Here is a 20,791-nt window from a genome sequence, read left to right on the forward strand (position 1 = left end):
CCACTTTTACCTCAACTCTTCTCTACTATGATCCCCTGAAAAGCTAGTTAGTAATAAATGAAGCTCCCTGCCTTTATTTCATTTCCTTAAACAGTGAGCTGAGTCTGTTTCATTATAGATGGGTGACCACCATAGAAGCCTGGATAATAACTGATGATTTTGTTTCCAGTTTCAGCAAAGAGATTAAGAACAGATTTTTTCACTTGCTTTATGCAGTTTCACCAAATGAAGGCGTAAGCTTCTTGTCTAGGTAGCTGCTGCTACCTGTTACGTATCTATATGCTGTCTGAGCCATACAACATTAGAGATATCCCTACCTCTGAACTTTAATCCATGGAGTAGAAGGATTTGTGAGTTAACAGCCTTCTGTTCTCCTGTTGACTGGTGTGCTATATCCTGTTCTTAGTCCTTTAATTCAGGCTTTTCTTTTTAATTTGCGAGCTTGGAAGAAGTAGCAGCATAGCACTTGAAACTTAGAAGGATGTCAGAACATGTAAGATGGAGGTTACTGCACAGAAAGAGGAGTCTGTTTTGCTGTGCAGTGACATTGGGGTTTTTTTGCTTGGTTTTGTTGGGGTTTGTTAGTTGGTTGGGTTTTTTAACAATTACAATGGTGTGTGAAGCAGAGGTAAGTAATTTTGTCTGGAACAGACATTTGGTTTGTGCCTGTAGCAGGTCTTCAGTGTAGTCCTTATCACCACAAAAGGACTTCATTTCTGATCACAGAGTTTTCATATCTATGCTGAAGATAGAACATGTCCTTGATCAGCTACTTTTTTTTTTTTTTTTAACTTGCAAAATAGGCTACCAGGTGCTTGTTTGGAAGGGACAGATGATTGTTGTATTCTTTGACACATCCTTTTTAGCGTAAAACACTAGAAGAACGGCAGCTTCAAGACTCCAGAGACTCAGAAACAAGAGGCAGTTTCTCAGAGGAGAAAGTGATGCTCCATCTCTTTCCGGGAGAGAATTGTACACTCACTCCGCTGCCTGGGGTAGCCAGAGTGGTCCACTCCAAGGCTTTCTGCACAGTGCATTGGCAGGAAACTGGCAAATGCAAACAGAACACGAAAGACTCTCACTTACTACCCCCTGCACAAATCCTAGGCATACAGAGTGGTCAGGGGACAGCTAGGGGACAGCTAAAATACACGCGGGGAACAGAAGGTAAGGGTGTTGGAAGGGCAGAGAGCACTACAGAGTCAAGCAGAACCTGTCAGCCTGCAGCTGAAGTTTCTGCAAGCACTGAAGATGGCACCCCAGAGCCTGGCCTGGTGGAAGGAACAGCCGCAAATCTTGGCATCGCTAATTCTCTCCAAAAGCCGCCTTCTGGACTTCAAGATCCAGGAGGGAACCACGAAAAGCTGAGCTCAGTGGCCTTCTGTGTGGAGGGCAGGGAGGCCCTGGCTAGTGACCAAGCGACTGTGCTACCATTGTGCAGCACAGTTTGTGCTTGCAGTAAGATCCCTGATGTGGAGGAACTCTCTCTGCTCGATCCATTCCCACGGTACATGAAGTCCTGTCAGGACCTGATCGTCCCAGAGAAATGTTCTTGCACAGACAAACTGCATGGGAAAGACTCTACTCCAGCAGCTGGTGATACATCTCCTGTGGCTTTTCCAAGCGGGAGGAGCGCAGAGACATCTGACTCCTATTCACAGCTACCGAGAGGTGGTGTGGCTTCACCCGGCAGTGGCCCATCCAGATATGAAACTCAGGCTAGCCACAGCCAGGGCCAGCAGCTTGATGCTTGTACCAAGGATATAACAGATGCAGTAATGGAGGATTCTCAAGAGAAGCTGGGCTCCTCATTTCCACCTCCACCTCAGGGACAATCTAGTACAAAGTCTCTCAAGGATGACCCAAGCCGGCTCTCTCAGCAGGTTAGAGAAGAAGGATGGAGTCTGCGAACTTCTGAGAGCCTTACGCTGGCTGAAGTCTACCTCATGATGGGCAAACCGAACAAGTTGCAGCTGGAATATGACTGGTTGGCTGTCTTGGAGCCAGAAACCCAGGATGCTAGGGAGCAAACATCTGAGTCAGGTGCTGTTCCTGCATGTACCACCTTTCACAAGCAGAGACTCCTAAACTGCCTTTTAAAACTCATCTCTACTGAAGTCAATCCCAAACCAGTAAGTAGCTCTTGTTCATGCTCCAGATGCTAAACTCTTATTTGATCTGGGGAATAATTGCCCAGTTGTGTTTTCATAGTAAATCAATGACCAGCCTTGTCAAGGTCTTGGAGATTCCTGTGTTTAAAAAAAAAAAGAAAACAAAACAAAAACCAACACAACCCAGCTTGCTACAGAGTAGACTTCTCAATATGCTGTATTTGCTTTTTACACTACCTTTTAGTTTCTGGTTTGCTATGAGTCTCAGTGGTATGACAATGAACATTTAACGTGACTACTGAAAAGATCAGTGATGAGGTTAGGTTAGGTAGGTACCTTCTGTTCTCTCTCAGGTTCACAGAACCATAGAACAGCCCAGGTTAGAAGGGACCTTGGAAGATCATCTGATCCAACCTTTTGTGGGAAATGGAGCCTGGATGGCGAAGGGAGCCTAGATGAGATTAATAGTCCACATGAAAACGGCAACCCTTAATTTCCAATGTTTATGTAGTTCAAGTTACACTAAGTGTAAGTGTGAAAAGAATTTATTTTTTTGGGATAGCATAGCCAATATAACTGCGCCTGCCACAGTGATTTTTGTAAAAGTTCCCAGACTCTAGGGTAGTTGTTTAACAGACCCAGAAAAATATCTTCTTCCTTAGGCAGACAACTGGGAATGAACTTGTTTTCCTTGTGCATTGTAACCAATGTTTAAGATCTGCCCCTGTGATACCTGGGCAGCCATTTCCACCTAGTGCAACTGATTGAAACTTAGTAAAACATCCTTTTAAAGACCAAAAAGACACTGAATTCAACAGATCTGACTGAATGCCTGTGATGGAGATACGATGAGTTAAAGATACTGTTTGCATTGTATTCCAGCATAGGATGCAAATGTATCGCTATTCCCAAACACACATAGTTCTTTGATCTTTCTTTGTTGGTGCAGTCTTAACCTCCCTCAAAGCTCCTTTTGATCCTGATTTTATAGAGATAGAATGTAGGATTTTATAAATTTAAAACCATCTTTGCTCAGATAGAGCTCCAGATGTAGACTTTGTTTAAACTGTGAAGACTTTTGGTCTGATATCTCACAGATCTGTGACAATGTCTCCTCTTTTGGCATCTACTTTTACTTCTGGTGACACGTGTGACAGCCAGGGATGAGACGATTAAACAATCACAGACTAGAAAGAAGGACATGTCCTTACACTTGGGCGGAGAGGGATAGAAGAGGGGGGAAAAAACCCAGCAGTTACTACTTGCAAGTGTTTTCCTGTCACTTTGGCACTCTTAGTGTTTTTATCAAAGTAGTGTAGTGCTACTGAAAAATAAAGGAGCTCTTTCAGATATGTACCATATCGTACATTCCAATACAAAGAAGTAACGTAACCTTTTCTTTTATTTGTCAAATACCACTTTATACTCGCTGTGTTTCAGAAAAAGAGATGTTCTTCTTGTGGCAATGAGTGTCGTGGGACTGATACATAATCAAGAGGCGAGGATGGTATTTACTGCCTAACTGAAAGTACTGTAGACTTCTTGAAAGTTTTGTCTCTTGAATCCTTGATATTTCATCAAATAACAACAGGAACCATAATATTTTTGCCACAGGGTACTTCAACAGAGGAAGGACTGATTGTCTAGATCCCTGCTATTTTCTCAAGACAATATGTAACAAAGCCAAAATGGCCAACTGTGCTCTGATTCTTTCCTTTAAATGAAGATTACCAGCATAAAACAAACTCTAGCAAATTGCATTGCAGTCAAGTGTGGGTGGTAATTTTATGCCTGTGGTTGCACACAGATTCCTTAAAAAGGGAGCATTTTCTAGAAAAGCGTTTAAACAACTTAATGAAATAACTGGATAGGCCTGGAAGATTAGTAAAGCACCTTGCCATGTGCCTCTTGTTATTGCTGTATTACAGTATGAAATAGGAGAAGGGATGGGAAAAAATTCAAAACTATTGGTCTCTACTTAATTCTAATCAAGAGCAAAATATTTTTGTCCAGGTGTACTTCCAACCAGAGGAGCCTTCTGGATCGTTAGAGTTTATGAAAATTAGTTTTGCACTGAATTAAAACCAACACCTTTTCCATTACTGTGACAAATCTGTGTCTTTTCCTTTTTTTTCCTCCTTTCCTTTCCTCCTTTTTTTTTCCTTCTGTCCTTTCCTCCTTTTTTTTTCCTTTTTTTTTTTTTTTCTTTTTTCCTTTTTATCCTGGGGTGGTCCAGCACATTATGTGAAGCTTGTTGAGTGTTAACCTGATTGTAACATAAATTAATGATACTGAACCGATGGCATTTAACACTGCTAAATGCACAGGAAGGGAATTTCAGCTACTTGCCACACATACAGCGGTATCGGCTAGAGTACTTAAAGATATTGTAGTATGTCAGATTATTATTTTTTTTTTAAGCTTCCTAAGTAGAATGAATTTAACAATGTATTTGTTGTAACAGTACACAATATTCATTTAATGCGTGTGCATTTTTAGACGCCCGAGATGAGCTCTGTTGCCACGTCACCTATAAAGCCTGCTCAAGAGGAGCAATCACTCACTCCTCCGGGAAAGGTGATTGCCATCAGCACCAGGAGTCCAGGTTGTGCACGAAATCAATCTGCCCTTCGCAACAACAAGACTTTTTCTCCTGGTGCTGCTTCCAGCTCCTCAGGTGAGTATTGATAAAAATCCATTTCAAGAGATGAGACCGTTAGTACCCATACTGTGATGAGTACATCCCAGTAATGTAACACTGGGAGCATGAATGTTCTTGCTCTTACAAACTTAACTGTTTAAGAACATCGGTATGTGTTAATTTGCTTTAGAGTTGTCATAAATTCAATACTTCTTTGAATCTTTAAAAACAATGCATGTCAATAATACAGTTTACAATCCAGAAGAACTCTCACGAGTCACTCTCACAGAAGATGCTGACGTTTGTTAGGAGCTGACTGATACAGGGTATGGGATCTCAAGAGAGTGAAGGCTTACACAGCTGGAAAGTAAATATATGGTGTAAAGTTTGTTGATAAAATAATTACTGAAAATTTTCTGTGCCATTCTGCCATTATAAAATACAGAATGATTAAGAATTACCTTTTCTTTTAATAGAAGGTACAGCTACTATAACTTGGGAGCCCTAGCCATGCAGACCAAGAATTTCAGTTCTGTTCTTCAGTCCAGTTGCATTTGCCAGCAAATATTTTATGACTTTAGAAAAGTCTGTGAAGGTGTCAGGGTTACTGGGAACAATTGTGATTCTTACGCTGTCCTTTTCACACCCGTGCTGTAAGAAGCAATGGACCATGAGCAGTTTAACCAATGCTGTAAAACATACTTGGTACTCTGTGTGGTTTTGATTTTAAAATGGCATTATGGCAATTTCATCTTTGTCTAAAGCTTTCATTGCGCTTACTTGCAGACGAGAACGTACTTAAATACCTAGTAAAAAGCCAATAATTTAATAGATCAAACAGAGAAATTGTTACATTTCAGTGAGATACACAGGCTTGAAGGACATATCTTTTTAAATCAGACTTGCAAGTAGAATCAAACTTCCTTAGTTTGTGACATTCATTTTTATGAGATGGTACTTTATGCTTCCCTAATGCTTTGAAAATCCTTTCTGAAGCATTTTAAGTAAGGGTAAGGATCATCCACTGAGGATATCAGACAGAAACAGCAAGAAGATAACAATACTTTGTGTCTGATTCTCTAGAAACAGACACCTGTTCTGTTTACATAGAGCTTCATTGATTCAAAAACAAATATAATTGTCCGTGTTAGTCTTCGGTTCGCATCACTGAATGACAAGTAGGGTTGTGCAGCACTATGGTTTAACATACTGTAATGAAGCACGTAGTCTTTAGTGCAAAATCAGGAAGTGAGAAATACAGACTATGTATTCCTGCTTTTGTACAGTACCAAAGATAGCCACATTGGCTTCAGCTGAGCTGTTCGGCTGGAACAGAGGAGCAGTAAAAGTGTTCAGTACAACATTCTACCTAGTTAATTAGTTTAGCTTCTCAGCAGTTCTGCCTGGGGTAAGGCCCTCAGCTTAGGCCTCAGGTAACGGCATTCCAGCATGTCAAACAGGTACCCAAGCAAGCCTGGTATCTTCACCCTAAGTTGTGTTCTTTTGGTAGACAAACTGTGAATCCCTTTTTTCAGCCCTGATAAGGATGTTCTGGATCTAAAATAGGATTGTTTGTGGTCTAGATTGCAACCTTCAGTATACAGTAATTATCAAGCTTCTTTGTGTCCTCACATAGTGCTATTAAATGACTGCAGTAATTTGGCTGTCGGAAAGCAAACTGCTAGGTTACTTTTGGTGATGAGCCTTCTAGGTGCGTTCCCTCGTGGACTTTGGTCCTGAGTCCGTTTAGGTGCTAACTGCTTTTTAGTTTTTGTCTTTTGGGGTTTTTTAATTAAAGATAAATTGATTTGGCTTTCTCAGTAGAAAATAAAGATTAGAAGATAGCCTGTGTCCACTCCGGAAGTACTGAAGCGTTGGCAAACTGACAGCTCCACAAAAGCCACACAGCTAGCTGGAGAGACAAAAAAGAGGCTAAAAAGAATCATGCAAAGAGATTTAGAAAAACTGAAGCAACAGCTGTGATGCAACATCACCTATAGTGCTTAAAATATCATTATGTAATTATAGTTGCATCCCTTTATTGCTTTTTTTAAAAGATAATATCATGTGTATTATATTTAACAATTCTCTCTAACTCCTGGTCAGGCAGGAGGCACAAATTTATACGTTGTTCTGCATTTAATTGATTTTTAGATACATTGGCACACAGTAATTTTAACTAACCTTTGGAAAAACAGCAGAATCTAGAGCAGCAGAGTAGAGGTGGCAATTTTGTCTTTTAAATAGGAGGATAATAAAACCTGCAGGTTTATTTGTTAGGTAAATAAAGTTTGATGTTTTTCAAAACACTTGTGGAATACTGTTGCGTATACCCATCTCTGCATTCATGTGGCCCAAGCTTGTGCTGTACCATGTTCCTGCCCAGGGAGGCAGCAGGCATGACTGAGAATCGTTGCCCACTTTGCTTCTTCCCCCTCTGGCTCAGTCAGGTGCCTGCTGCCTCCCAGCTGAGATCTCCAGCCCAGCAGTAGAGGCTGGAGTACCATGACAAGTATGGGTGCAGTATGAGTGTAAAAATAGCCGTTATTGTCTATCGTAACAAAACCCAGTGTTATATGCACAGCGAGCACTTCTGTGGAAGAGAGGCAGGTACACTTCTTGGTTATCTCAGCATGACATACTGACAATACTGGTTTTCATCCTAGCTGGATGCCTGCAGACTGGGCACAGCACTGTGAAACCCTACAATATTTTTTAAAGTTAAATGTAAATGGAGAAGGCTTACTGAGACCAGATGCCATTAATTCAATGTGCCAAATATATTTCTAAGACTGTCCATCTTTTGAAAGGTATTTTGGTAAATTGATCCCTGCTCTTTCATTTCTCAGTCACCAGAATCATTTTATTGGGGTTGCACTTTGAATTACCATGGGGAAGAGGTGGGAGGTGGGGAGTGTAAATAAAACATAAACATTGTAGAATAAGTCTGTGTTTGTATTATCTTCCCCTACAGAAGGAATGGTGGATATATAGTTTGTTTAGTGGGAAGGGCCCTCAGGTATGACTACAAGGCGAATAGATAAACTGGTTAACACAGTCTGTGTGGGGCTTAAAACTGGGTGCTTAAATTCTAGTTTCTTTAGTAGCGTAAATTTGCGTTTAACCCCCTTCTTCCAAGGATTTCAAAGCAAGTGAATGTTTGCAGTATCCCTGTGAAGCAGGTAAATACTAACAGTTTGCAGATAGGAAAACTGAAGTATTGAGAGTTTCATGATTTGAGATCACAAACAGATGGTGGCAGAGCCAGAATCCATAAATCCCAGCTCTCTGTATGATCCTTCAATTACTAAATAGTTACCTTCTTTTTGTTTTCACTTCATTTAAATTGCTGTTAAAATCTTCTAGGTTTGAGAAACCTCCCTAGACCTCTCTTGGTGGCTGGTCCTTCAAGTTCTGGAAGCACTGATGCTGATGGTGGACTCTTTGCAGTTCCTACAACTCTACCACCCAACAGCCGCCATGGGAAACTGTTCTTGCCTAGCAAAGAAGCAGAACTGACCTTCCGGCAGCACTTAGACACAATCAGTGTAAGTGAGATGACCGAATGAAAAAAGCAGCATATTGTCCCTGAGCCAGCTGCCAGTAGGCATTACAGGGTTTTTTTGGTTCATCAGAACGTATGGGCTTCCCTATGAAGCAGTGCTTCTAGTGATGCTCAAGCATAACATTATATTAGCTGAGATTAGTCAGACTGTGACTATATAACTATGCTTTGAAGTGACATCACCTCTTCAGACCTGAATCTGAATGCCATCACACAGCCCCATGAAACTGGTTCACACTCTAATGAAGTTGCTCCAGCAAATGTATTTGCCAGGTTTAGCAAAACTGATATCCTTCTTACCGTGCAGCTAATTTTAATACAACCTCATTGCTGTATTTAATTCAAATACTCATTCTATTTTTATATATACGCTCTCAGTAACAACTTCATAGCAAGCGACAGTAGTTAAGTAGTGAAATGGCTTTTTTGGGAGAAAGCTTTATCTCCATAAAAGAACAAAAAAAAATACATTCCTGGTGGAAAATTTTCTTACTCTAGTAGAAAGAATATTCTACTGTCTGAAACAAAACACAGTATTTTAATAAATAGTTACAACTTTATTGAAAAACAGAGTTTGAGGGGCATAATTTGTTCTGTGTCTGCATGCTTAAAATACTTTCTAATGCATTTCCTGTTCTTGTCCAGATGCAGTCGGACTTCTTCTTGCCAAAGCCAAGGAAGTTAAGGAACAGGCACTTGCGGAAGCCGTTAGTAGTACAGGTCAGAACAATTTGCAAAGTGTGAAATGCCTGCTTTGCTTCCTGAATAGATATCAGTAAGGCTATAATGATTTGCACCTAACTGAAATAAAAAACTGAACTTCCCTCATACATCTGCTGAAAAAGCGAAGCTGAACATACAAAGGAACAAACATTTTAGTCTATATTGTAACTGGCCATGTTATATTCCCTGTATGAGGAATGTCAACAACAGTAGTAGTCCAGTGCATGAGGTAGTTTGGAAAAAATAAAAAACCGCCTCCTCTGAAAGCAGGTTCTGCTGTGTGGGCCTGCTGGTACTGATGCACAAGCAGGGTGTTCATGTGGTAGTGTTAGTGCTGTCAGTGCTATTGCAACATGATCTGCCTTTAGATATTTTTTCCTGCTTCCTGCTCACTAATGGCTGTTAAACTGGGGTGGGTATAAACCTCTGTAGTGAAATAAAACATAACACTATTTGAAAGAACAATGATTTCTGGGAAAAAAACAGGACTTGCAAAGAGATGTATGGAAGAGGTAGCCTGTTGTCATGGAACTTTGGTGGTAGGCAGGCATTAACCTCCTTTAGACTACTCTGATAACTCAGCAAAAAGGCACATGCCACTGTGAAACCACAGGCAGGTGGAGAACATTCAAGAAATCTAAAACCAAAATAATGGAAACTTGTTTGGGGAAAACAAAGTTACCAAGTGTCAATATACCCTTTTGTCTCTTCTGCTCTATATAAGAGTAGGAGACTTAGATATTACATACGTACTATTTTTTGGTACTGAGATATTCTGGTCTGTGTGATTCCATTTGTTTTGAGAGCTCCCAAGTACATACAGCTGCCTCATTAATTCACACTTGTTTAATTGTAAGGGAAGATCAGTTTGCACACAGACTAGATCCCATCCTTAAGATCACTGCTGTAATTCTGTGGGAGATTTGAAAATTACTGCAAGTATAATCAGAAAGGAATATAGTTCTAATTAGCATTTCTCTGAGAATTGTCCATGTGGAAACTTTCTCTCATACTAGTTTACAGAGAAAACACGATTCCTATCTGTAGCTTCTTTCTCAAGATTACACAGAGCTTATTGCTGTGTCTGTTGCATGATAGTCATGCCATGTAAATACTCTGCTTATTCTGGAAGGTGTCATGAACTTCTGTGCCTTAGAAGATGAGCTTTACCTTCTGTTCTGTGTTTAAATATATTCTGGTTTATTGTTGTTTCTCTCACGTAGAGAACACTGCTCCCCAGGCCATCTGGAAATCCGTCCCAGCATGTCTGTTCCTTTTCTATCTTATCCAACTCATCCATTACAGGTGAGTCTGCATATCTCTTATCACTTCTATGCTGCCACGAGATGGACTGGAAAGCGTCCCTTAAAACTGCATAAAGGCATAATTTCTAAAAAGAGGAAAATATCCTTTCAAAACCACACAGTCATTTACCAGTTGCTTGAGTCACTTCCTACAGGATGATGGGATTGTTCTCCTGGATCATTGTTAAGCAAGTCATGATTATGATAGAAATTTTTTTCTTCCATTTCCAGTATTGAAAGCGGGGAAGACTAAGGAGTTCTCTACAAGGAGACAGAATTTTGGAATAAATTACTTGAATTTTTTTTTTCTGTAGGGTGTAATCATTTGTCTACATTTTATAATGGACTTTTCCTAGTACCTGGGATACTGTTTAAATTTCATACAGTATAATCAATGTGCTGCCCATTTGTCCTTTTCTGCTGATACGCTCTTGAGTACAATGGTCAGGTGATCCCCCATCTCGGCTTAAATCTCAAAATCAACATGAGACCTTAAAGGTTATCTTAATTGAAAATAATGAAAGCAGCTTCAATAACACAGCAACGCTTGCTGTTGGATTTTTGTGATAAGGCACTGGTTAGATTGCATTACTATTTCAAGTCTGTTTCATCGTCTCCACTACTTGCATTCCCAGAGCTTGCTACTGCTTGGAATTTGTTTGCTTCTATTGAACTGTGTTGTGCTCTGCTTTAAAGATGTTAGATTTCATTTGCTTGAGAGGTATGTAATCCTTCACCCTAGGGAGAGGTTCATTTCGGCCAATCCAGTCCTCACTGACTAAAGCTGCTGTTTCTCGTCCAATTGTGCCCAAAGTTCTTCCAACACAGGCTACCAACCATCTGTCTAGTAAGTCATTTCTTAAACAGAATGAGAGTCACGGTCTGTTGTGATCTGTCTGATGTTACTTTATTGGTTTCTATTTCCTAGGTAAAATTGTTAGTGCCTTTGGAAGTTAAAGAAGACGGCTGTGTTAATGCTGTCTCACTTTCTGTGGCTTTGTGTGACTGCAGAAAGGGAGCAGTCAGTGGTGGGACAGTCTGAACTAGGTTCCTTTGCTGTGTGTGACCTGCAGGCAAAGCAAGGGGTTAGAATTTGTAACCAAAGTTGAGCACTTCTGTGATGTTTTGTTGTAAGACCACTTTGAAAAGGGCTTGTGACATAATTGAAAGAAACTTATAAACAGCTTATCTACTAACGTGGGATTATGAATTCTACAAGAAAAAAACATGCTGGTGTACCCCAAGCAAATACTGTCTTGCGACAAAAGAATGGGTCCCATAATTAGAATGATTAGTGGGGTGAAAACAATGACTGCCTCTGTGTTTTACCTAGAGGATTCTCTGTGATGGGAAGACATTCAGGTGTTTTAAGTGGATTGTAAAAGATCTGGGTGAGGCTGACCCTGCAACAACATAGGGTTTTTTTATATTGAGTCTAAATGGCTGCTAGAGGCAAGATAACAAAATAAGGCTATGTTGTTTTTAGAGCTCCTCTAGTAAACCATAGGAAATTTCTAGAAATTGCATAACCAAATACTTAACAATTTGCAGAACAAAAAAGAAAAAAAAATAAAGGGCAGGGGGGGAGAACTGGGATGTTTCTCTAAACTGTTTTGATATACCTGATGACATGTTGGAACAGGGCAGAAAAAGTGAAACGTTTCAGCTGAAAGAAATGTTATACTTTGAAGAGGAACAACTGATAGAGCTGATCACATAATTACCATTTTCGCTTTTTGCATGTGTTAAGTTTTGACTCTAGGCAATTTTTAAAAAAGCATCTTTTAGATGAGTCACAACAAAGTAATTGCCTGAAGAAAAGGCTTGTAATGTGTTTTTTGCTTTTTTGTTTCACAAAAGGTGCTATTGACTTGGCAGCTAAAAGTGCTGGTATTATCCCTGGTAGCCCTATGCCTGTCCTGGATGCAGATGGTTTGTCAGGTGTGTCTCCATTGTCACCAGACGGAGTGACCACGGTGGTAACAGGGCAGGAGTCAACAGTAGCGCATCAGAATGGAGGCTCCATCACCACCGTAGAGGTCAGAGTCTCTTGAGCATGCTTTTTAAAGTAGTTAAGTGTCTTGCTTTTTCATTGTGTAAAAAAGCTGTATTATTAATGACTCTTCAATGAGCTTTCTCCTGGAGCTTGCTGTTAGACACCATACCTGTGTTGTATAGTGTGTATTTCGGGGTAGAGGGATGAAATCATGATCACGTTGAACAGATTTCCATCCTATAGAATAGCTTTCAGCTGTGAGACTGTTGAAGTTGGCCATCCAGAAAGCTGGGCTTGAAAAGAAACAGTAGCATTTCAATAGACAGTAATTCAGGAGGGAATTTGGAGCAAAACATGGACTTTTAGGGATGTATTTGGAATGGAAACTCTGATTTCTCCTTGCCATTTCTTTCATTGAGACCCAGATACGTGTTAGTCCGTGTCATTTTCTCAGGGAGTTGATGGACAATTTTGAAAGTCATGATATGTAAAAACAGCATGCATAAACGGTGATCTTACTTGTCTCTTGCCTCCCCAGCTATATTTGCAGCATCTCATGTAAACGTTTGTCACTCACATGATTTCTGTTGTGCTTCTAGGGCTCGGGCCCTGGGTGTCGGGTTCCCTTCATCAGCCTACCAACACGGCATGAGCAGGAGGCAGTTCCTGATGGTTTCCAGGTAGAGTATGTATTGAAAGAACAATTGTGTGAAATGGGTAATGTTCTGAAAACACCACTGGTATTACTAGTTAAAACCCCTTGTTCCCAGGTAATTGTACACCATTGGTACTGTTCTGTGGGAATTGAAATCTCTAGCGTCTGAACAAATTTAAAGAAAGTTAGGAGAGCTGCTTAAAGTTATGTGAGTGCGGTTCTCTAAAAAAGCAAAGCAAAGCTGACAATCTCTGACCTCTGAAGGACAAACAGGTTTTAGGTATTTCTTGATACAGTGGAGGAGTTTATAATTGCTCTGATATATCATACATGTGTATTTTTTAGACATCACAAAGAAAGATTTCAGCAGTTGGCAGTCCTGCTGCTTGTATGTTGCTGAAGGAGGAATATTAAGACTAAAAGCGTGATTGTAATGCCAGCATCCTCTTCAGAGAATCACTTTTCTTTATGCTGGATCCAGTAAGACATAGATACTTAAAAAGTAACTGCGGCAGCACCTGAGTTGTAAGAGCGTTGTCATCCTATCCCCAGCTTCCTTCTCCAGTGAGATCCAGGACCTTGTGTTAGATACTTAAGCCTCAGGATACAGGCTTTTCTTTTTTTCAGCGGAAGCACTTTCCACCCTTTCTGTGACTGGTACATGCGAAAAAGGTCAAATTAATTTGATTGGAGAGTATAAAGGAGAGGAAGGGTTTTTTTATAGCACAGATCTTAGGACGTGAACCTACTAGGCATTTATTTGTGGTAATGGGGCCTTAGGTTCTGGTTCTGGCTCTCAGGACAGCTTTGTATATACTACATCAGGAAAAAATCACAAAGAGTTCTACGATGAGGTACTAATAATGAGACTCCTTAAAAAAGACAAATTGAGTTTTGGGAAGCCTGGCTGTAAAGAGGGAGTGAGTTAGCAGTTTAAAATATTTATATACTCTTCAGGCAGTTATAGGTTTTTTGCCTATACAAAGGCAAATTAATACTTAATTCTTAAGAACTGTCTTGTAGGTTCATCAAAATCATGTTAATTTTATTATTATGCTTGTTTCTGTCATGTAGGCTGTATTAAATATTCTTTGGAATGTTACAGACCCGTATTTTTTCAGATGATTTGGCAGGATATGGGCTGAAGCATATTTATGCTTACAGATATTTTTCATGAAAATAATACAAATTTATTACATAAATAATATATTCCTAAAATGTTAGGGTTATTAGTCCTCTCCCCCCCCCAAGTCTGATTTTAATCTGATACTTAGGAGCTAAGCTGTTGCCTTTCAGACAGATTTCCAAGTCCTTCATAAATTTATGAAGAATTAATTCTGTTTCTTGTAACAGGGCACATCAGTCCTTTCTCTGTCAGAACTGTCCAAGACTCCCCTCCAAAATGGTCTTTCCACCCCTCCACTTCCCTCATCAGAGGCTTCCAGTACCCGGCTCTCTCCTCCCAATGTTTCTGCTCTCTTGGATATTTCTCTGCCTGGACCACCTGAAGATGTGCTTTCTCAAGGAGAACCTGCCACTCAAATCAGTGATTCTATTATTGAAATAGCTATCAGCTCTGGTCAATACAGTAAGTTTGAGCTTAGCTAAAGTCCTCCTATTAACTTAAAAAAAAAAATCCCTGTCATCTTACATGTGTAGCAGAAACTTTTCCAGGAAGCAGTTCTTGGTTATTTTTTTGTAATATCTGTTGGAAATAAAATTATGTGCCTGGCCTTTATTTTCTAGCATATATAGGTGGGGTTGTTGTTGTTGGGTTGTTTTTTTTTCCCTTTCTAAACATAAATTGGTGCAGTGTCCTATAACTTTACCGCATTGACTGAATCGGTAATTCCTGACATTGGCTTACAGGTGAAGGTGTTTCTCTCTCTCCTGCAAAGCTGAATGGCAGTGACAGCTCCAAAAGTCTTCCGTCCCCATCCAGTAGTCCTCAACAGAACTGGATTGCCTCTCCCAGCCATGATCCCCAGTGGTACCCCAATGACTCCACAGACTCGTCTCTCAGCAGCTTGTTTTGTAAGTGTCAGGATGCAGAGAACTGCAACAAAAAAGCTCTTTCCTTTAAAACAAACAAAAAAAAAGGCGCTGTTTATTAGAAGCAAATCCTTTGGAACCAGCAGGACATTTTGTAGAATTCTTCCCTTACTTCTTGCTTTCATTTCAACAGTGTTGCCTTGAATACATTTTCTTTCTCTTTACAAGTCGGTTCCTGAAAAGATCCTGTTGCTAGATTGGGGCCCATACCTTGGGACAAATAATTCCTTGGCAGTTCTTTGTAGTCTGTTTGGAGCCTGACTCATCAGTTAGGTTGAGACATTTTGGCTGTTCTGCCAAAATGAAAAGATGCCCTTGGCTCTGCTGTTGGAAAAATAGGCTTCGTTCTGTGCTTGGTGAGCATAATCTCAAAGACGTGAGATCACTGGGTTTGTTTGGGATTTGGTTGGTGGTTTTTTTAATTAATATTTAATGAGGCCAGTGTAATGAGTCTGTATACTCTTAGTGTGCTGATGGTGTTCATGCTGGTAACAGGTAATTTTTCAGAGATAGAAGAAATAGATATCTGTCCTCCATTTTCTGTTTCCTTCTCTTTATCCTCCCAATTGCAAACATTCGGTGCCGTGACTTACTGATGTGCCTGTTCTTTATAGCAAGTTTCATCTCACCCGAGAAGGGACGAAAAATGTTGCCAACTCCTGTTGGGACTGCCAGTGGCACATCCTTACTGGGACCCAGCCTTCTGGATGGAAACTCACGGGACTCTTTTGTGTCACGGTCTCTGGCAGATGTAGCGGAGGTATGTCGTCAAATTACATTCAGCTGTCTGCTTCCTTTTTCAGTGCAGTGTTATTGTATATTGTCCATCATACCTTTCTGAGATACTTGAAGCAAAGATGCTTTGACATCTGCACTTTAGCTTAGTAAAAGAGGGTTACAGTCTTAATGGAAAGATGTAAAATGGCTTGAGGCTGTACAGCACCAGAGCCAGTGCAAGAAGCTGTTGTGAGCACCTTCAACCCAGGTTCTTTTTGCTGGGGGAGGTCACGTTTACCTTGTTGGACGTATCTTTGTTTTGACAGAGAGAGTTGTAATCCTTCTGTTTTGTGTGTCCTGCTTTGCAGAGCAGGAATTAAAAATACTAAAGATGAGAGAAAGGTTAATACTGATGCAGTTACAGTACAGTTGGAGGACTGGTAGAAAAAAATAAATAGGTCCAGAAGGAAGAAGCAGGAAATGGCTGATACTAAGTTACCCGAGAGAATGGCAGAAGGTCCTGTGCTGCTGAGTTATTTTCTCTGTTGGTAGAATTATCCTTCTGTTTTGAAATCTTTTGAAGGGCTAGAGTGAAGACCAGCAGTTATTAAGGCTTTGATACGCTTGAGGACAGAGCTCCCTTTCAGAGGGACAGAGACAGACTGGAGGAATGAGCTGCAGGAACATTATGGAATTCAGCAAGGACAAATGCAAAGTCCTGCCGCCAGGAAGGAATAACCCCGACGGCAATATAGGCTGGAGACTGACTGTTTAGGAAACAGCTCTGCTGAGAAGTACCTGGGCATCCTGCTAGACAGCAAGCTGAACACGAGCCAGGATGTTCTGTGGCAGCTAAGAAGACCAAACAGTGTCATGGGCTGTTTTAAGAGGAGCATAGCCAGTAGATTGAACAAAGTGATGATTATCCCACTCTACTCAACAGCTGTGAGACCATGTCTAGACTATTGTGACCAGTTTTGAGCGCCCAGTACAGGAAAGACGTAGATAAACTGGAGCAAGTTCAGCAGAGGGCCACCAGGACGGTTAGGGGGCTGAAGCACCTGTCCGTGAGGAAAGGCTGGTGGTACTGGGCTTGTTCAACCTTGAGAAGGCTTCAGGGTGGGAGGGACCTAACTGCCTGCCAGTACTTGCAGGGAGGTCATCAACAAGATGTAGCCAGGCCCTTCACAGAGTTGTGATGCATGGTGGAAGGAGCAGGCAAAAGCTGAATTGAGAAGGGTTCTGACTACATATAAAGAAAAACTTTTTCACCCTGAGGGCAGTCAGGCAGGGGAACAGGTTGCCCAGAGATGTTGTGCAGTGTCTGTCTTCAGAGCTTTTTACGACTAACATGGATAAAGCCCTGAGTAAGCTGCTCTGTCCTCCTAGGTGACCCTGCTTTGAGCAGGAGGTTGAACTAGAGACCTCTTCAGGTCCCTTCCAGTCTTAATTATCGTACAGTTTACAGTCATTGACTCAGTGTAACATCCTGTACGTTGTAACATTGCGGGGGCTTGCCCTGATGAAAGGAAAATGTTATTCCTCCTTTGCCCTTTGGATTTGGATAAGGAGGTTCCATACAGACCTTGTAACCAGAAGCTGCAGGAAGCTCATGCTGTTTTAATGTGCCCTTGGCAGCTTCAGACTCCACACACAGCTCCACTTCCTGGCATAAATGTGAAGATTCTGCTTACTTGGTGGTGAGAATCTGTCAAGGTGTATGTTTATTAAAGGAATATGTGACAATTTATTTGTGTGGATTTGAAGCGACATTGCAGCCCTTGATCTTACAGACTGCCTTCAGAAGAAAATGGGGTAAGCCACCATTTTAGGCACACCGGAGCAGCTGTTGTGGCAGATGTGGGTTTGTGTGGGAGTCTTCACGGGAAGCAAGTATCATTTAAAAATGGCTTTAATGATGGGAGAATTTTGAAAGGCCTTTTATTAAGTGTCCTGCAGAATCAAGTTTTATTTACAAATGTAGTTATTATGTTAGAGGTAATATCTATACGGTTTTTGTACAGTGCATCTCTTAGTGCACCTTAATGCTGAATTAAGGATAGGCAGGTAAAGCCCATTGAGCCTATAAGGTTTTTTGTTGGTGGTTTGTTTTTTTTTTTTTTTTTTAGAGGCTTCCATTTAGCCATGAATAAGCGCTATTCTCTAACTCAGATAAAGTGAGATAAAGTGTCTTTTTCATATGAGGAGAGGCTGGGAATGAAGATGAGGGAGCCAAACTCTTCTCAGGACAAGAGGCAGCAGGCACAAATTGAAACACATGAAACTCACCTGAACACAAGAAAACTTTTTTAATGTGAGGGTAGTCAAACACTGAAACAGGTTGCCCAGAGAGGTTGTGGAATCTCCATTCACGGAGATAATTCAACACGTGGCCAAACAAGGTCCAGGGCAACCTGTTCTAGCTGACCCTACTTGAGCAGGATGGTTGGACAAAATGATCTCCAGATATCCCTTCCAGCCTAAACAATTCTGTGATCCTGTGAAATTTCGACTAACATGTAGTTCTTCTTTTCTCTTCTGTGTCTTCTAGGTGGTGGATTCCCAGCTGGCTTGCATGATGAATGAGAACAGCATAGATTACATATCTCGTTTTAATGACCTTGCCCAGGAACTATCAATACCTGAGCCAACCCGCAGGGAAATTCTCTTTGATGGAGGAGGTGGTGGTCCCCCAATTGGGGATCTCTCACAGTGAGTGTATGAGACCAGCAGGCTGGTGTAGACTGTTCAGCTAAAGGTGGAGCTTGCAGCGCTGGATCATGGCAAGGGCAGGTTGTAGAGAAGCAGCTGAGGCTCAGTTGTCCCCGTCTTGTGCGCTTCTTTCTAACAGAGAAGCATTGTCTTCAAAGGTCTGAAGAAGTACCTGCAAGTCCTGGAATGTGCAATATACTGGGAACAACAAAACATGGAATAGTATTACAGGAAATGGTGTCCCCTGCGTCAGTGATATAAGATGGCAGATTTATGGGACAGTCCGGGACTTGTACTTTGGAATGGCCTAAGCAAGAAGCTCAAGCAGGGAAGGGTATTGCCAGAAGCTCCCCTGTGTATTATTTTTTGTGTAGTAATCAAAATGCCATGATTCGGGATCCTCATTGAAGTTGTGGAGGATGAAGGGTGGGGGTTGGGGGTGCACCATTTTGCATCTTGACATGTCCTAGTTGGCACTCTTTTTATCAATCAGTCAAACTGAAGTTTCTTGCACTCTCTTCAAAGGCGCTGCAGCTCTACAATGCTTCGTTTTTATAGATCATTCTGTTTCTTTGGCTATGTTTTGTTGTTTGACCATTCCAGCAGGGGCATGTACCTGCTTTCTTGTTTTGTAGGGGAGCTCTGATTCACTCTACTCCCAGACTGCATGGATCTTTGGGGAGTTTCCTCTATTTTTAAACCCCATCACATGTCACAATCATCATCATCCTGACTGCACTCATATTCTCCGCCTTTGAGATTCTTTATCACATTGCACATCTTCATCCCATGAGTGGGAGAGTGCTTTTTTGCTCTCCCTGAAGAACGGTTGCTTTTTAAGTCAGGAAACACTGCAAAAGAGCTTACTGGAATCACTATGAAACTTTGTCATAATTAGTCTTGTCTTTGCTGGAAACCTGTATATATTGCCATCTTTCTTCACAAAAACTGAGGATTTACCTGGGAGAGGAAATAGGAAAGAATATTGTAATGTATAGAAACAAATAATATGTTAACGCTAAAGTTGTTGAGATCTGTTTTGTGTCATGAAGAGGAGAGGTGTCAAGTCCTAGCTTAATCCCTTAGCCCTTCCTTATTTCCTCCTTGTTCTGTGAATTCCAGGTGCTCTGTAGTACCTCAGGGCATCATTTTTCATTATAGTCACTCCCAGGCACTAGTGGATCTGCTACTCCCTCTACTAAATCCCTATGCATTTAATGTTAGTGTTTTAATATTTGAAAGACCCAGATCCTGATACCAGCGGGTTCAGAGGAATATAAAGTTACTTTCCCTACAGCTGGTTGTCCGTCGATTCTACCTTTATAACTCAGGAGACTTTTCCTATTTCCTTTCCTACCGGTCATGAGAGAGAATACCTTTATTGTGCCCCTTTTTTAAGCACTTGTCTGCTTCTCCAGTAAGAGGATGTCCCTTAGCTATTTTAAGTAGCTCTGAACTTATCCAAGGGGCTAGTCCTATATAAACCTCAACTTTATATTATTAATAAATAAACAAAACTTCTCCATCTCTTAGGCTATTATCAGGGGTTCGTTTTCCCAACTTGCACTATACTTGGTGGATGTAGTTCTACCTGCCTTTAGCTACTTTTACAAGGCATTTGACTGGGAGTTTCTCCTTGTAATCTTGCTCACAATGCACTGATTGGATTTGCTGTTGTCCCAGTAACTTTACCCCGCTTTGTGTAGATTATTTTTTTTAACCGCTGTATAGTTTGCCTTATGCTTTCTGTCATTAAGAGAAAATGTAACAAGTTTTCTGATGCACCTTTTCTGTGGCCCAGAGCAACCTTCCTGATTTCACTCAAAAAGTAGTGAGATTTGGATGACATTCCAAGACCCCACGTATCAGGTTGCTACATTCTCCTCTTTGACATAGGAACCATACAGATGTGTAAAAACAGCATTAGTACAACTGGATGTTCCCAACAGGGAGGCAGACCTGTACAACTAGAAGGAAAACGATCGTGACTAGAAGAATGGAGAATGTCATACCTGTGGGCTAACTTCCTATTCTGACTGCATGTCATGTGGGATATTAAGTCCTTCTGTCATTATTTCTCTTTCATTATTCTTATAGAGCCTTGTTTGAGAATTCTGATGGAATTATCAGGAAATCATGTAGACCTAGAATATAAAAAGTTGAAGGCTGTCAGAAAAATGAATGCTGAGGACTGTATCGTTCTGAGCATTCACCCTTGGTATGGAGAGGATACCCATCAATCTCAAGAGTCACTCCCTCTAAAACTCAAGTTTTACTTAGAGTTGAGCTGTATTTTGGTTCGGTCTTTCCCAGGT

At 40.9% G+C, this 20,791-nt stretch overlaps 1 protein-coding gene across 1 annotated transcript in view; it reads left to right on the forward strand.

The window, feature by feature from the left end:
• The window catches only part of CRAMP1 (cramped chromatin regulator homolog 1), a 46,787-nt gene extending 27,890 nt beyond the window's left edge, over positions 1–18,897 (forward strand). The window contains exons 10-21 of the mRNA XM_050905746.1: positions 867–2,132; positions 4,611–4,788; positions 8,119–8,300; positions 8,963–9,037; positions 10,264–10,345; positions 11,087–11,191; positions 12,205–12,383; positions 12,940–13,020; positions 14,349–14,583; positions 14,865–15,029; positions 15,662–15,807; positions 18,316–18,897. Coding sequence (XP_050761703.1) covers positions 867–2,132; positions 4,611–4,788; positions 8,119–8,300; positions 8,963–9,037; positions 10,264–10,345; positions 11,087–11,191; positions 12,205–12,383; positions 12,940–13,020; positions 14,349–14,583; positions 14,865–15,029; positions 15,662–15,807; positions 18,316–18,480 — 2,859 coding nt within the window. The 3' untranslated portion in view covers positions 18,481–18,897. The remainder of the gene's footprint in view (positions 1–866; positions 2,133–4,610; positions 4,789–8,118; positions 8,301–8,962; positions 9,038–10,263; positions 10,346–11,086; positions 11,192–12,204; positions 12,384–12,939; positions 13,021–14,348; positions 14,584–14,864; positions 15,030–15,661; positions 15,808–18,315) is intronic.
• Positions 18,898–20,791: the final 1,894 nt, after the last annotated feature.

This window comes from Gymnogyps californianus, chromosome 15 (genome assembly GCF_018139145.2).
Source record: "Gymnogyps californianus isolate 813 chromosome 15, ASM1813914v2, whole genome shotgun sequence".
Classification (NCBI taxonomy): domain Eukaryota; kingdom Metazoa; phylum Chordata; class Aves; order Accipitriformes; family Cathartidae; genus Gymnogyps; species Gymnogyps californianus.